The sequence below is a fragment of the Pygocentrus nattereri genome, chromosome 8 (assembly GCF_015220715.1).
Source record: "Pygocentrus nattereri isolate fPygNat1 chromosome 8, fPygNat1.pri, whole genome shotgun sequence".
NCBI classification, from domain to species: Eukaryota; Metazoa; Chordata; class Actinopteri; order Characiformes; family Serrasalmidae; genus Pygocentrus; species Pygocentrus nattereri.
This window is the reverse complement of record NC_051218.1, coordinates 39,525,346-39,542,625: the sequence shown is the minus strand read 5'-3', so window position 1 is coordinate 39,542,625 and position 17,280 is coordinate 39,525,346. Positions and strand designations below refer to the sequence as shown.

The 17,280-nt window shown below is 38.3% G+C and overlaps 1 protein-coding gene across 15 annotated transcripts in view; it reads right to left on the bottom strand.

Annotated features, from left to right (window-relative positions):
• prom1a (prominin 1a) overlaps positions 1-17,280 on the bottom strand; it is a 109,840-nt gene that overhangs the window by 11,612 nt on the left and 80,948 nt on the right. For 11 of the 15 annotated variants that reach the window (XM_037540602.1, XM_017692060.2, XM_017692068.2 and 8 more), the window contains 15 exons: positions 16,474-16,548; positions 16,266-16,329; positions 15,991-16,150; positions 15,253-15,405; positions 15,017-15,140; positions 14,686-14,789; positions 13,302-13,386; positions 7,303-7,449; positions 5,192-5,263; positions 4,268-4,360; positions 4,132-4,149; positions 3,510-3,563; positions 3,320-3,400; positions 3,163-3,231; positions 2,915-3,004 (listed from right to left, as the gene is read on the bottom strand). In XM_037540602.1, coding sequence (XP_037396499.1) covers positions 2,915-3,004; positions 3,163-3,231; positions 3,320-3,400; positions 3,510-3,563; positions 4,132-4,149; positions 4,268-4,360; positions 5,192-5,263; positions 7,303-7,449; positions 13,302-13,386; positions 14,686-14,789; positions 15,017-15,140; positions 15,253-15,405; positions 15,991-16,150; positions 16,266-16,329; positions 16,474-16,548 — 1,389 coding nt within the window. The remainder of the gene's footprint in view (positions 1-2,914; positions 3,005-3,162; positions 3,232-3,319; positions 3,401-3,509; positions 3,564-4,131; positions 4,150-4,267; positions 4,361-5,191; positions 5,264-7,302; positions 7,450-13,301; positions 13,387-14,685; positions 14,790-15,016; positions 15,141-15,252; positions 15,406-15,990; positions 16,151-16,265; positions 16,330-16,473; positions 16,549-17,280) is intronic. The other 4 variants (XM_017692058.2, XM_017692063.2, XM_017692067.2 and 1 more) reach the window with 1 other exon arrangement.

Here is a 17,280-nt window from a genome sequence, read left to right as displayed (position 1 = left end):
AAAGTGTGCACAGACCTAAAAAGGTACAGTATGTGATTTTAGAGCATCTGAGACAACAATGGCACATCATTTACTACGAAACTGGCCCCCTTAAATGCAAACTATTCTACATGTTTAACTAGCCTTGCTTGGTTTACATTCTATCTAATAATTTAAAGTCTATGTAATTAAGGGAGCCCAAAGTCATGTACTTAGTTAAACACTTCAGTCTTAACATGCTGCATCAGTCACAGGGAATTATGAGTGCTCTGACCTGCTACTGGGCTTCTGGAATGAAGGCATCTAGAAGCTAATTACTACTTGTAGTAAGGGGCTTCCAGCCATTGGGAGGTTGTGTAACACGTGTGGGTATTAACAATGCATCAACAAACTAGCCGGGGCATGTGTAAGCATGGTTTTCACTCTTGTCTCTCCTTCTGGCTCACTGAAGGCAGTTTCTGCTGCATTTGGATTTATCTTAATCATACTGTAGATTAAATGTAATATGTTTGACTTTTCTGCATCCAAAGTGATGTGCAGAGTAAAAAAACACACAACCATCAACAAGCTATATATGGGATTTTGTTAAAGGTCAAATACAGTGACCTTGCAACACCACCCCCACCCCCATTGCCCAAAACACACACACTTTTACTGCCTAGCAGTTTGAACATGCATATAGCTGGGCCTGCCCATCCCACACTGCATGAAAGCACACACCTTATTTATGCCATGAATATGATTTTACTGCAGCCATATGAGCTGCACACAGGAGCAATAATGATTCAACCATCCCTGAACTCGACCAAGGTTTAACCCTGTCTTACTGACTGCAGGCAAAATATTGAGGAACAGTCTTTGTACCCCTGGACGCATTGAAATCTGCAACCAGAGGTTTTGTGCATGTTTACATTGGTCATACAAAAATATCTCAGCATGTGGATGTTTTCTTTATCACCACATTAAACGATGCACTGTGATATTTTCTGAAAGAGTGTGCAAACTGATTCATAACGCAATGGCAGTGGAAACCCTTATTACTGATTCGACTGATCTGAGTGATCTGAGGAGGAATTTAGATTAAATGACCCTTATTAGTTCCACAACGGGGAAATTTCACCTCCACATTTAACCCATCCGTGAAGTGAAACACCACATCTCTAGTGAGCACACACACACTAGGGGCAGTGAGCACACTTGCCCGGAGCGGTGGGCAGCCCAATCTCCAGCGCCCGGGGAGCAGTTGGTGGTTAGGTGTCTTGCGACCTTCCGGTCATGAGGCTGGTTCCCCCATGACTGCCCCCAGCAAGAGTGCTTGCTCACAGAAGTAGTTTGTGATACAAAATCTACAAACTTTCAGCTTATATGTAAATATTATTTCGGATAATATGTAAATATGAATGGTGTAAATCGATTACAAAATCGATTGAATTAATCACAATTATAGGTTGTGACTAATGAGGATTCATCAGTTTAGATAGTATTTACTACTGTATGTTTGGGAGAGATAAAGCAAATAAAACAATGTATGAATTGTATGGCAGTGAAAAGGCATGGCTAAATTTTGCTGTGCCAGTGTTGCCTTCAGTTTGTCTTTGTTGTGTTGGACCTGCTTAATCACTTTGAGAGCTGAATTCCAGTGCGTGGGTACATCCTGGATGAGTCTCTCTTCTTGACCATGAGAAGCTGAACTTTCAGCTCTGCTTTGTTTGTAGGACTATGTTTGAAATGTCTGCCTATTTTACAGTGCTTGGCTAAAACATCGATAAACCTGCTGTCATGGAGAGCCACTGTGACGACCCTTTGTATACTGTGTGCTGCACAAGGAATATGCTTGAATGGTAGATTCTTTGCTGCCATAATTATATTGCGAGCGCTATCTGTTCCTACAGTGGTGACCTTCATTCATATTGAGTTTTATCCAAACTTCCACATCTGGAAGCTTTTTAAAATGACTTTTTAAAAAGGACTTGCTGTTCAGCCCACCAGGGGATGCTTCCTCAGTCATCATGTTGTCTATGTTTATGTCTGTCAGTAAATCTGTGCCGGAATTATGTGAGGAAGTTGGGATCAAACTTGACTTGGTAATAAGATTAACTGCGTTAAAAAAAATATAATGCATTAAAGTTTCCAGATTAATAGTGAGTGTCAACACGTTAATGCTGGCAACCCTAGTAAATATCAAAATAAGCATGACAACAGCTTCTAGAATCAAAAGTTGAAAGATGGTGAAAAATAGATTCAAAGGCAGAAATTTCTGTTTCACATTATTATCTATTGCTTTTTGCCAACAGTGTTAAAAATGGCACATTTTTGTGATTACATTTTACATTTACATAATTTTGTTGATTTGCTATGTGATAGTAAGTCCACATCCTCTACATTAAACTCACCTCTGGACATTTTATTGCACAGTTTTTATTTATTTGCTGAATTTAAAATATTGGGAAACAAACTAGCAAATAAATAGCAAATAAATAGCAATCATGCACTAAAATTAGCAGAAAATGCATATTTAAGGATGTTCTATTCTAAAATGTGGAAAACAGAAGGATTACTTCTCAATAGAAGTGCATGTCTGCTGTACAGGGTTCCATTAAGAGAGCGCATCGAACTGAGAACCTTTGCATGACATGGAGTCATGAAATAACATGCAGCTCCACCTCCTTCCAATCTAACATCCTATCTCTTTGTTCTAAAGTTTTCACACCCCACCTCCTCTCTGTCTGAACATGAGAAAAGTGAGAAAAGTATACTACATCAACACAATTACTGCCAAAAGTAGGCAAAGATAAGGATAAAACTGTGCTGATGTAGCAGATTTTATTCACCTGACAAACATTTGCATCAGTGCATCACTTTTTCAGAGTAATTCCTTCTGTCTCTCTCTGTATTGACTGGATGATTTTAAGAGAAAGCTCTGTGATTCTCTCACCATCGAGTCCAGGAGGAAGCTGCAGGCCAGAATGTCCGCAGTGTCCATGATGTTACTGAGGGGCTTGCAGGTGGCCACCTCCATTTCCAGCTATGAACAAGCATAAATTGGCAGAAATCACAAGCTAGATTTGCAACATGACACCAGCACAATTTTACATGAGTTTTATATGACCTTCATAAAAAGTCCTGAAATACTAGATTTTGATTTCATGACTTTAAATAAACAGTAATAATTACAAAACTCACAGAGGTCTTGACCCAGTCTATGTACTGTTTGAAGTATCCAATGATGGTCTGCTTGTATTTCTCAGTTTCCTGCAGATGACGTACACATAGATGAATCCTCTTTTAAATAGATAACACTACTAAAGGCAGGTAGGATTGCATGAACTTATCTCATTACCTGATTGACAATAAATGTTGCATTCTGGGAGATGAGGTACTGTGCAGCATTAACGGCTGTGAGCACTTCTGAAACTTTGTTCTGAAAGATAAGACCATGATGAAAGGTGCGTCGTGTGTGCTTAAATCAGTGTAGCTGTATGATGCTGTGGGCAGCAAGGCCACATTATATGAAGATGTAGGGCACTTACGGATAGATCTGATGATGTTCTCTCCAGAAACCTGATGCTCTGGTTCAGGGTGTTCTTTAATAAAGAACAAAGCAGAGGCACATTACAAATCATCTATGATCTAAACCCCAAATGCATAGATTATATGGAGGTGAGGGTCCATACTTGAAGCTTACATCATGAATAAAAAAATAAGTAAAAAAAAAAAGAAAATTAGACATTTATGCTCTATGATGTTATAACATGCTCATAATAGGTATGTATACAACAACATTTACATGCATGATTGGACATGCTAAAACAAGAAGACAGAAGTTGATATTACAATGTAGTGCATATTGAGAACAGTACATTTGAAGTAAGCATGCTGGCAAACTTCAACTGGATAATCCAACAAAAAAATCTTGCTTATCCATGAAGCCTGATGATCACTTTTGTCACAAACAGTTAAGCAAGTATTTCTGTTCAGTTCTTATTATCTCTGCATACAAATGTAAGGGTTTGATATTCTGATCATCAGAATATCATCCAGAACCACATTATGGCAACAGGTACAGTCAATTTCATTTGCTGTATTATTAGGATCAAGCAAAATGACACGGTGAAGGTATGAGGCTGGGTTCAGCCAGACACACAAGCTTACCCTTGCTCTAACATATTTCTTGGGTTTGGAGAATGGTTTAAAGAAAATTGAGAGAGAAAGAGGTAAGAAACACCCCTAAAACAATTCTAGCTATAAAAGCATGTCATGTAAGGGCCACTGAGAGTGAATTGATTACCATGGACTGCTGGATGGAGACGACTTGATGGGAGTAGATCTGTCGCAGTGTGTTGGCATGGCCTTTTATTGAAGTCTGTAATGATCCTTTAGACTGGGAAACAGACAAAAGGTTACCATGGAAAGGAATGTGGATATATGTTTATACCACTGAACCCTTTTGCAAAACAACATCAAAAGCATGTCTAAAGTACAATTATGCAACATGTGTTTTCTGCCCTATTGTTATGCCGCTCACCTGTATCTTGTCTGTAGCTTGTAGATTCTTATTCTATGTCAGAGGTGCTCAATCTTGGTTCTAGAGATGTGCCACCCTGCAGTTTTTCTCCAGGCCTTCAGAGTCATCTGAACATTATTGCCAGGTGTGTTGGATCTGAACCTTCCAGGGTGTTAGATCTCCAGAATCAGGAACGGGCACCCCTGTTCTAAGTGTTTGCTAGCTCTGATATGTTATCTTGTTCTTTCCTTATTTTGCATTCTATCTGTCTCCTTAGTTAGGTTCTGTAGCTTATTTTTTTCCCTTTGCTGTGTTTATGCATCCCCTCTTATCTACAACATTGCTTGCATTTTCTCATGCAGTTTCAATAAATTGCAATAAAACCTCACACTTGCATCTTGCTTCCTCTCCTGCTCATTCAGTGTCAGAAATGTGTTGCAAAAACATGATTACTGGCAAAAAGAAAGGACAAAACTACACTGATATAGTTGATCCACACATACATAGATGAATAAAGTAAATTCAGTGCACTGGTTTTTATCAGTGTTACGGAACATTCTTGAGGAGCTAGGACCCTGAGGAGGGGATGCTCCTTCGACAGCTGGTCAGAGGACTGAACATGTACACACACTGCAAGCCAAATTACATCTTTCACACTCAGCTTCATTTCAATGAGACATTTTTGTTGCACAGTAAAACATGACATACCAGTTGTTCAGCTTGAGTGTCCAGGTTGCTGGCAAATGACAGCAAATCAACACGGGTCACTCCTTTATTTAGCTGCAAATAAGACATAAACAGATAAGTATAAGACAGTCCACTAGTGATATCCTATCGGTGTACATTATTGTACAATAATAATGCAAAGCTCTCTAGCTGAATAGATTATATCAGTATGTAAACGTTTGGGCAACCCTGGTTAAAATATACTCTGATGGAGCAACTTATTAGGAACACTATACTAACACTGGCCATGACCTCCCATTGCTCTCAAATAATCTTTATTTATATAGCACTTTAATACCAGTGGCAGCTCAAGGTGATTTACACAAAGACATGATCAGTATTAATTTAAAATCATAGCCTCAAATCTTTGTGGCATGGATTCCACAAGATGTTGGAAACATTCCTTTGAGATTCTGGTCCATGTTGACAAGACTGCTTCATGCAGTTCCTGCTGATTTTTCAGGTACATGTTCTTACTGTGAATCTCCTGTTCTAACACATTCCAATGGCGTTCTACTGGATTCAAATCCAGTGAGTGAAGAGGCCCCTGAAGAACACTGAACTCATTTGCATGTTCATGAAACCAGTTTGAGATGACCTTTGCTTTGAAACATGGTGAATTATCATGCTAGAAGTAGCCATTAGAAGATGGATAAATTATGACCAGGAACAGATAGACATGGTCAGCAACAATACTCTAATTGGCTGTGCTATTTAAGGGATGATTGATTTGCATTAAAACAGGCCCATAGTGTGCCAGGAAAACATTTCCCATACCATTACACCACCTCCAACAGCCTGGACCGTTGACACATAGCAGATTGGGTTCATGGATTTATGCTGTTGTGCCAAATTCTGACCCTACCATCTGTGTCTCAGCTGATATCAAGATTCATCATACCAGGCTTTTTTTTCCCAGTCTTTAACTGGACAGCTTTGGTCAGCCTGTGCTCACTGCACCCTCAGCTTTCTGAACGTTTTTCTGTATTGCACCATTCTGAGTAAACTGTAGAAACTCTTGTACATGAAAATCCCAAGAGATCAGCAGATGTAGAAATACTTAAACCAGCCCATCTGGCACCAACAATCAGGCCATGGTCAAAATCAGTAAGATCGTTTTCATTCCCATTCTCATGGTTAATGTGAACAACTTGCCACACAATTGGCTGATTAGATAACTGCATACATGAATAGGTGAACAGGTATCCTAATAAAGTGCTTGGTGAGTGTATGTTTAGTTGATTTTCTAATTGAAAATGAGTTAAAACCTCTACATCCTCTGCAGAGAACACACCCCTGCACATTTTAACCTTTTAAAATCCTAGGCTTATTACATCCCATGGCTATTTATTCACTAACTATAGACTAGAATACAAACTAGCGGAGCTGTAAATAGGTAATAAGTGTGTAGTAAAACTTTGGGCCTGCCGGTGGACATTTCAGGGGTTAATGCACAATTACTGCTGATTTGCTGAATTTATTTTACCAATATCATTAAAAAAATTGAAATGCACTAAAATTTGCAGGAAAATAATCATACATTTGTTTCCTGTAAAAGATGTAAATGTAATTTGACTAGGAGTATTTCAACTTTAGCAGAAATGAATGCAAACATCAACTGAAATGCACCAGTGGAAAACAACTCAAAATGTTTGATGGTTGCTTGGCAACAATAGCCTGCTGTCAACAAACTGGCAGAAGCACTGTTCATTGCAATTATAATCAATAATAACTTAAACTATTTGTTGAACATTTGTCTATTATTTGTATTGCATATGACTGTATTGTGTACACTGCATTTAACAAAAACAGCCTTTGCAATACTGATGCAAAGTCTGTGATACATGAATAAGCCTTTAGCTAATCATTGAATGTTTTGTGGTTTCAGCTAAGCATCCTGACCAATAACAGACTTTTCTGATGTTTGGGTGAATCAAAGCCTTCAAATGGTTCACAAAATGCAAATCATTTTGGTCAAAATAATGCAAGTCAATCTTTCACCAAATTCCATAAAAGATTATTTAATTATTTTTGAAAGTATTGCAAGGCATACCAATGTCCTAGTAGGCACTGGAATCCATGTGAGAGCGTACCTCCTCCAGATATGCAGCAAAGTTGATCTCTCCAATCCCAGTTTCTGTGAAGCTGATGAGGTTCTCTTTGCCCTCTGAGTCCAGCAGGATGATTGACCTCAGATCCACCTTCACGCCTTCAAACTTCTGGGCCATGTCCTTAGTGTACTAGTGAAGGAGAACAACAAACCACAGCAGTGTTAAGGTGCCTTAAAGAACTAAATGGAAGAAAACATATGATAGTTGTGGATTAGAGTCATTTTTGAGAAATTAATCTGTTAAAATAGAGTAGCACATTTCAAGCACCCACACTTCTAAAGTCTACTCTGGGAACAGTGCCACTTTGTTCCACAACTAGAGCTGCTAGGCTGGGAAAGCTTTACAAAAATCCCATTCAACCCAATGAGAAATTGTAACAAGCTTTGTTTAGAGCAGCAATGTAACACAACTAGACAGGTTGAAAGCAATGAATTTGCTACTATGCTAACATCAGCTCACTTACATACACAAAAACACTTTCCTTCAATCTAGCATTCACTTGCATACAAAGCCAATATCACTGGTTGACATTTTTGTCAACAAAATTAAAACATGCTATGGAAAGGTTAAAATCCAAAGGCAAGTGTTCCAAATACAACCCCAATTCCAATGAAGTTGGGACGTTGTGTAAACATAAAAACAACATACAATGAATTGCAAATCCTTTTCAACCTATATTCAACTGAATACACTACAAAGACAAGATATTTAATGTTCAAACGGATAAACTTTGTTTTTTTGCAAATATTCACTCATTTTGAATTTGATGCCTGCAACACGTTCCAAAGAAGTTGGGACAGGGGCAACGAAAGACTGGGAAAGTTGAGGAATGCTCAAAAAACACCTGTTTTGAACATTCCACAGGTGAACAGGTTAATTAGAAACAGGTGAGTGTCATGATTGGGTATAAAGGGAGCATCCCTGAAAGGCTCAGTCGTTCACAAGCAAGGATGGGGCGAGGTTCACCACAATAGTCCAACAGTTTAAGAACAATGTTTCTCAACATGCAATTGCAAGGAATTTAGGGATTTCATCATCTACAGTCCATAATATCATCAAAAAGATTCGGAGAATCTGGAGAAATCTCTGCAAGTAAGCGGCAAGGCAGAAAACCAACATTGAATGCCCGTGACCTTCGATCCCTCAGGCAGCACTGCATTAAAAACCGACATCATTCTGTAATGGATATTACCACATGGGCTCAGGAACACTTCAGAAAACCACTGTCAGTGAACACAGTTTGTCGCTCCATCTACAGGTGCAAGTTAAAACTCTGCCATGCAAAGTGAAAGCCACATATCAACACCACCCAGAAACGCCGCTGGCTTCTCTGGGACTGAGCTCATCTGAGATGGACTGACGCAAAGTGGAAAAGTGTCCTGTGGTCTAACGAGTCCACATTTCAAATTGTTTTTGGAAATCATGGACGCCGTGTCCTCCGGGCCAAAGAAGAAAAGGACTGTTCGGATTGTCATCAGCACAAAGTTCTAAAGCCAGCATCTCTGATGGTATGGGGGTGTGTTAGTGCCCATGGCATGGGTAACTTGCACATCTGTGAAGGCCCCATTAATGCTGAAAGGTACATACAGGTTTTGGAGCAACATATGCTGCCATCCAAGCAACGTCTTTCTCAGGGACGTCCCTGCTTATTTCAGCAAGACAATGCCAAGCCACATTCTGCACGTGTTACAACAGCGTGGCTTCGTAGTAAAAGAGTGCGGGCACTAGACTGGCCTGCCTGCAGTCCAGACCTGTCGCCCATTGAAAATATGTGGCACATTATGAAGCACAAAATACGACATTCCACCTTCAAAGCTTCAACAATTAGTGTCCTCAGTTCCCAAACGCTTACTGAGTGTTGTTAAAAGGACAGGTGATGTAACACAGTGGTAAACATGCCCCTGTCCCAACTTCTTTGGAACGTGTTGCAGGCATCAAATTCAAAATAAGTGAACAATTGCAAACAACAATGAAGTTTATCCGTTTGAACATTAAATATCTTGTCTTTGTAGTGTATTCAACTGAATATAGGTTGAAAAGGATTTGCAAATCATTGTATTCTGTTTTTATTTATGTTTTACACAACGTCCCAACTTCATTGGAATTGGGGTTGTACACATTAAGCTTACTCTTCAAATGAAAGCAGTTTATATGCAACATTTCTATCGCCATTGCAATTTAGTCAAAGAATATAATTAATATTTAGCCATAAAAACAGTAAAAAGAGTTGTCTGGGACTGTAATTCAGCAGAGATATAGTTTATGGTATGAACACCCTCTAAATTATATTCATACATGGCCAGAGGGAAAAAAAACAGCAATTACATAACCATGAGAGAAAAACAAACTGTTTACATCCAGTTAAAAAGCATTATGCAATGCAGAAGAGAAAGACCCTTGTAACCTAACAGAGACAGGCTCCATCCACAGTAAGCTGTTGCCCTGAGCAACTGAAATGTTCACACTGAAGCTCCTTCACAATAACGTTTAGCAAGACAGATACCATGCCAGCCAGGAAAGCTAACATTATGTGTCTCTGTGGGTAGTAAAAGCATGAGGAAACAAATCTACAGCTATCCACCGCTAATAACTAAAGTCAACAGCACATAATTAAGTTTATTAACCATCAAACATGTTTGATGGGTAATAAAAATTTGAAAGTTAGGGTGTGAAGTACAGCATAACTGCCATCTGACAAGGCACGCAGCCATGCCTGCCTAAGGAAATGAGTTATTTGCATTGTGTTGGCTGGCTCTCTCCATCAACAGCAGAAGAAGCTGCTAAGCTTGCCAGCTGGCTGCAGACTCGCAGGATGAAGTAAAAGGAAATCAAGGGGTATAATGTGCTTGCAGTTAGGTAAGACTGGCATGGATTCAAGATGTAAGATAACACGGGGTGAGTGCAGGCTAATTCTGCCAGACGTGGCTCTGGCCTTGCTCAGTGTCAGAGCTGTTTTCTTATCCTGACTGTCTACCATATTTAATGTTTATTGAGCAGTAAAATTGGATTATAGACAATTTCCGATAACAGTGGTATAATACACTCTATCTCTTGTTATTTGCTTCTAAACAGCAGCGGAGAAACAGCCAGAGCTGGGCAATATGGCCAAAAATGTTATCACGATAAACACAGTAAAATGTAAACACAGATAAACACTTTCCAGTTTGAAGGCTGATTTTTGCTCCTGGGTTGTTCATTGCTGTTTTAAACTATCCTTTATAGTCATAACATCACACACACTCACCAAACAGTGGTGAGTTTCACAAATCTGTCATGGGAAAGTGGGAGAAAGTGTCTGGTGAGCTGTTTTTATCAGCTGGAAAAGAACGCAGTTTTTGTAATAGTCATAATTTAAGAGAGAAAAGATTATTTTTAGCTGTCTGGTGACGAGCGCTCGGCTGTCCCATTACAAATGCTAAACAAGTGGCCAACAACAGTGCTAAACCATTTAGTTTCTCAACAACATCAACTTAGTACACACAGCAAACATTAGCTGGCTCGGTAGGCCAGTGATGGATCACAATACGTTACTACCTTACTATCACTCCTACCACATCCATGCCAGAGCACATCACAGTATTCAAACACCAGCTAGTGGACACTTCTTTCTTTCACTTTCACTGCTTGGGAATGACTAATCCTTAAATGTGACTGAGCACTGTAACAGCACTTTAGCTCAGAGGAGCAGACGTAATTTAACGCTGCTAAAGCTTGTTAGGATGTAAGGAAAGAGGTGAGTTCACTGTAGGTCAGTACAGTTACGCCACTTATCTCATCACTCACACTTGGTCACAGGAGAACAGATCACCGGTCGCTCCACTCAAACAGGGAATGTATAACTCCACATTTCAGACACTGCTAAAGACTCATTTCACTCTTCATCTCTAATCATGTCGAAAAACTCAGAAGTGCGCCTTCACCTCACGACAGCAGAGTAGTGTTGCCTTCCTTGCAGTAGAAAATGCCAACAGGGCTTTCACTAGAACGTGTGAGAATGGTGAGATTTTCTTAAACCTTTCTTATCACTCTATCGAGGAAAAGTTATATCGCAATAATTATTGTTATCATTTTATCGCCGAGCCCAGGGTAGAGCACAGTAGTTAAAGTTTGGCCACCCCTGGTTAATTACACATTTTGTTGATTTCTTTAAGTGAAAAGACGTTAATGTCACCTCTGGGTGGAACAAACTATGTAAACTAAATATGATATATTTCAGCATTTAATGCACAATAATAATATTTAATTGATGAATTTAACACATTGGGAAAAAAAGACAAAAAAGTGGCTTCAACATACGTTTAACCAACATTTCAGTCAATACTTAGATCCTCTTTGGCTGAAATCACAGCCTACGAATAATTCTTGTAGTCTTTCACTTCTTGAATTAGTTTTTTTTAATTTTCTGATTTTATTTTCTTTAGTTTAGAAATATGAATAGGTCGTCTTTTATGCATGTTTAGGATCTAATCAGAGATTTTTAGTAATATTCAAGTCTGGGGATGGGTGAACATCATTTCAATCCTTAATTAAGAAGTATTTTGAAGTTGATTTTGATGTATGTTTTGGATCATTGTCTTGTTGTAATATCCAACCTCTTTTCTTCATCACTGACAGTGGGACAATGTCTTCTGGGATTTATGAATTCTTTCTGCCCTCTTTCCCAACAACGTTTTCTGTGCCACTGGCCGCCATATACAACCCCAATTCCAATGAAGTTGGGACATTGTGTAAAACATAAATAAAAACAGAATATGATAATTTGCAAATCCTTTTCAACCTATATTCAATTGAATACACTACAAAGACAAGATATTTAATGTTCAAACAGATAGATTTTATTGTTTTTTGCAAATATTCACTAATTTTGAAACCCATTGGAATTGGGGTTGTAATCCCAAAGCGAAATAGATGCACTCCCATTGAGAGATTTCACTTTCTGTTTCTTCAGAATGTGGCTCCATGCATTTTTCATACTTTTGTATTCAGTTAAGGCATCCTTATGATAACCATTCTGTGTCGTATGTGTGCAACAACACTGCAGTGTTCTAGTGCATCACTATTAACGTGCCTGTGCTAGCCAAATATTTAGGTAGATTTGTGGTAGTGATATGGGGGTTTTGCTCTGCATACCTCACAATTCAAAGCGCAGTTTCAAAGATTTTGTCTTGACTTCCATTTCTTAATATTTCAGACAGTGGAGATTACAAGCAAGCAGCTTGGAAAGAGTCAGTTTTCGTTAGTTTCAGATCCTTAGTTAGATGCGTTGATGAGTTCATGGCTGTTGAGTGTAAGCATAACACCTTGAGGGGTTTGATGCATTACATAATTTATAATGAACTGGAATGGTTTACTTGAGTCAAAATACATTCTGAGACCTTCCAAAAAAAATAACACTACTGCATTAACTAAAGGTTTGCTCATGCTGCACTTTTTTAGGTTTCAATTTATTAAATTTGGTTCATAATATATTATTTAATATGCTATATTATATTTACATATTTTACATTCAGCAAATAAATTGTAATTGTTTCTTAGATTTGGAAGAAATGTTTACTCCAGATGTTGTACTAACTTCTTTTTACTTTAAAAACAAACAAAAAAAAATATCATGTAATTTGACCAAGGCTATCCAATATTTACAGCTGTCTATCAGCAGTGTAATAAAAGTATACACATCCCTGGCAATATAGAAGACACTTCTGGAAATATAAATAATTAATACATGATAGGTTGAAGTGCTTCATGAATCACAGCAATGTAAGCAGAGCCACTGGCTCATAGTGGTGTTAACGTTAATTCTTTGTGGTATTTACAAGGTGCTTTCTACAACAGCCAGACCATATACTGTAAGTAAAAGTGCCTTTCAACAATATGGAGATGGGGTTTAATTAACAAAGAAACTGGACACAACACATCTGTATATTTTTATGGAATTTAATTATACCTAAGATGTAGCACCTTTAATCCATTAATCTACTCACCACACTGGTATTGAGCAAGGCTGAGATGTTGAACAGTTTATCCAGGTGAAGGGCAGAATAAATCCCCCTGTTCTCCTTACAGTTACTGGAATAAAGAAGGAGGGGCAGTTAAGACAGAAATCTAATTAGCAACTACAGTTCAGTTATCTGATAAAAAAACACTGTTTTTGCTCTGAATGGTGTATTTATTATTGTTATTCTTTGCTGCCCTCTTTTGGAATGAAGAAATGTTTACATGAGTGTAGAGCTGCAGTGATAAAGCGCCCATAAAATGAAATATGTAATATTGGAAATCACAACAGTTGAAACTTTGTACTTATGCCTCTGAGTTTCATCTGATGGGCAGACACAATGGCACATAAATGAATATGGCATCAGACTTGTATTGATTGAAATGTAAACTGTTTAGCCTGATTTTAACCACAACAACTTTGGTTTCTCTCCAAATTGTTATGTTTTTGACATATTTGACAACAGATGTGATCGGAAATTTCGTTAAAGGACTCATATCCTACATTTATATTTGTTTCATGAGGTTCACTTAAAAAAATTAAATGGCAAAACTTTTTACATGATTGTTTTCCCATTTTCCAACCTCTCAGAATTAAACAGTCTGTTTTTCTTCCTGTGCATTTAAGACTGATATATGAAAATAACCACTGTTCTGACTGGCTACCCTGCAATCTGCTTCAGTCTGGACTGAAAGACTCCTTATAGCTTCAGAGTGGTCTAAACTGCTCCAGACTGAATAGGTGCACATTAAATTGGTATATAAGTGTTGGCTTTCATGACTTTACAGGACCATGTATGGGCCATTTTTGCAGCCCATTTCCCACATATTCCCACTGTACACTGTTAGAAATAAAGGTTCTGTGCAGGTTTACTTTTATTCATCAAGGTACAAACCATGTAAATGTTCCCTGAAAGGTGCAACAGTGCTTTTAAGGCCCAATTGTGTACCTTAAATAGGTTTTTCAGGGTAAATAATCCAGGTAGGTACATATTTGTACCTTTTTCATAACCAAATGTATTAAAACAGAACAGTAAAAAGAAAATCCTGGAGAAAAGACGGGGTGTGTGGAGTCAATTCAACTTATAAAATATAATTTCAATAGATTATGGTACAATTATGTTCCCTGATTAAAGATACTGAGACGTACCCTAGAGGGCCCCACCCCAGTGACAAGAGGGGTACTGCCCCAGTGACAGTTTACTACCTTTATTTCTAACAGTGTATGGAGTAAATGATTTTGAAACTTTAAAAGTGTTTACATACATTTAACCACCTCAAAAATGTTATTAAAAGTGAGAGATTCAGTTTCCTATGACATGACTTTGAAAGCTTCAATGCTAATCTTATTCAGATGACAGCTAGAACGTTCACCTGTACACATTTTCCACAGTGAGGTCCATATCAGGATCATTATATAGATAGCCAGGGATGAAGTTCCTCCATGTAGGGTTCACCAGGTGTGGGGTGTCCAGCACCTAAACAACATAACAGTTTAAAATCCATTCTAAAGTAGAGAATTTGACACATCATCTTAGGATCTGCTGTTCAAAATAATTATATATTATATTCTTTTATATTATATTAATCATAAGGAGCCATATGCAACATTTTCTTGTGATATACGCCCGTACGATAATAATTTATCTTCAGCACCTAGTATCCTGAAGTCGATGGAATATAGTGTTGGTGTATAGCGTCTTGCCTTGAAAAGCTGCCTAGAGTTGAAAGGCTCGCACACCAGCTTCTCCAGATTGCCCCCCACCACAAACGTGGCTGTCACCACTCCCATGAGCACCCAGGAGAACAGGAAGCTGAACCCCACCCCACTGAGAGATGCAAAAATAGTGTAAGTTATAGATACAATGGCTTAGATAAAACCCTGAAAACTCTGACAGAGCACACTTCCAGCATAAGTCTGAATGTATCATCTGCACTTACGCCATGAGCAGGTTCCCTCCGGTGTTCGACACGCAGCCACGGGTTGTAGGAGAGGCATGTCGGTCAAATCCCAGAATTCCACACAGCAGACCAAGGAAATTGAAGGATAAGATGAGCACCACCATGCAGCAGAGGGTGATGCAACAGATCCATCTGCAGGTGTTAAAATATAAAAAGGTAGGACATAAATCAAGAATATTACAATGGATGTAAAGAAATGTGAAAACAAGATGAACAATCAATGCATACGACTTTGAAAATTAAGCCAAGTAAGCCAATCAAACCTAACTTCTCATTGGTAAAACATCAAGAGGCTTTGTCTTTATCTTTTTCAACTCTGCTGCCAGAGTAGTTGGACTACTTGTATATCCAAGTTTGCCATAGTAAAATGACCAGGTTTCTCGCTTGCAACAGTGTTTTCTATCACTGTATTAAAAAGCACCATGCTGTCCTTATTATTGGATGCACAGCAGTATTTTCTGAATGGGCACATGCACACTTTCAGAATGGAGTTCACAATGCTATGGGCTTATTATTGATTTTTTTCATCATGGGAACACAAATGAATTGTATTTCTATTAAATGCCAGTGTCAAAATAAAATCACATTATTAAATGAGAAAAGCAGATAAAAAAAAAGAAAGTCATTTTTTGTGCCTTAGCATTAAAGGGTTGTCAAGTACTAAAAGATATGCTACTACATCTCTTCTGAATTCTATCAGTCACATAGCTAAAATACCTGTAGAAGTCTATTTGGTCAATCTCTGGGTAGATATCTTCAATACGTGAGTGTGTGTGACTGATAAAAACGGTGAAGTTGTTCAGGGAGCTCTGGATTGGAAACAGCCTGGAGAAACTGGTAATGTTGCTGCCGATACCATCCAATATACCTCTGACTCCTAGAAACATTCAGAAAATATGAGACAAGAAGGATTTTGTTTTAAGCATATTGACGCATAGCAGATTGCATATGGCATATACTGGGTGGAAGGAACATGCATTCATGTGCCTGACCTTCTGCAACATTTCTGGTCTGGTCTGTAACCATGGTTGGGGTATCATTAAAGGCCAAAAGCCCCTGCAGGACCAGAGATAAAAGTATTAGTGAAAGAATAGCTTTTCAAATCCATGAGTCTAATAACCATAAAAAAAAGTACACTACCCAAAGAAAGAGATTACAGTAACCCAAGCATACAGTAGATAAATAACGTGGTACATTTACCCTCTGAACAGTGAGGCTGAGATCAGTCTTCAAAACTTCGTTCACTTTGTTCAACTGGTCAGTCACGTCAGGCAGCTGAAAGACACAATATCTTGCTCAGTTTTTCAAGGATGAGGGAATTTGTGAAAGGAAGCCAAGACAGCTGTTAACAGGGCTAGATTCTAAGCATTTCTCACATTTTTCCATAAAGTTTATTCATAACACCATCATAATTCAATTTCACCCTACATTTCTTTCAACCATATTAAACTGCTTCAAAAAGCAACCCAAGCTTAAAGCTACACTATGTAAGATTTGGGAATTTGGTGACCTCTCTGGTGGGAATATGTAATTGCATGCAACATGAGGAAGAACATCTTGCAATGCTTGTTGCACTTATTCAAATTGTGATTTTGATATAAAAACAATTCCGACACCTTCCCAGAGTGGATGATTCTGATGAGTCCGATCATGTTAAAAGTAGAGAATTCACAGAGAACTGATGGATGTGTTTTATGAAGATGTGAGTGAACTATCTACTATTGTCATTGGAATAATGTTGATTTTGCATTTAAGGCCTAAACACTGAGCCGGATCTTATTCAATTTGGATCTTATTTTGAGCCTGTGCGTGACGTTAATTTGTAAAGATGCATGACGTTGCCTGAAAAACTGATCCAACAGGTCTGACTTTCAAATTATTTTTCCAGGCGTTACACAGCAGATTCATTTTAGTTTTTTTTCTCTTCTGACTCTGTAATACAGGGAGATTCGATTGAAAGAGGCCCCAAATATTCTGTTGTAATTCCTGTTAGATGAAGCAATCTAA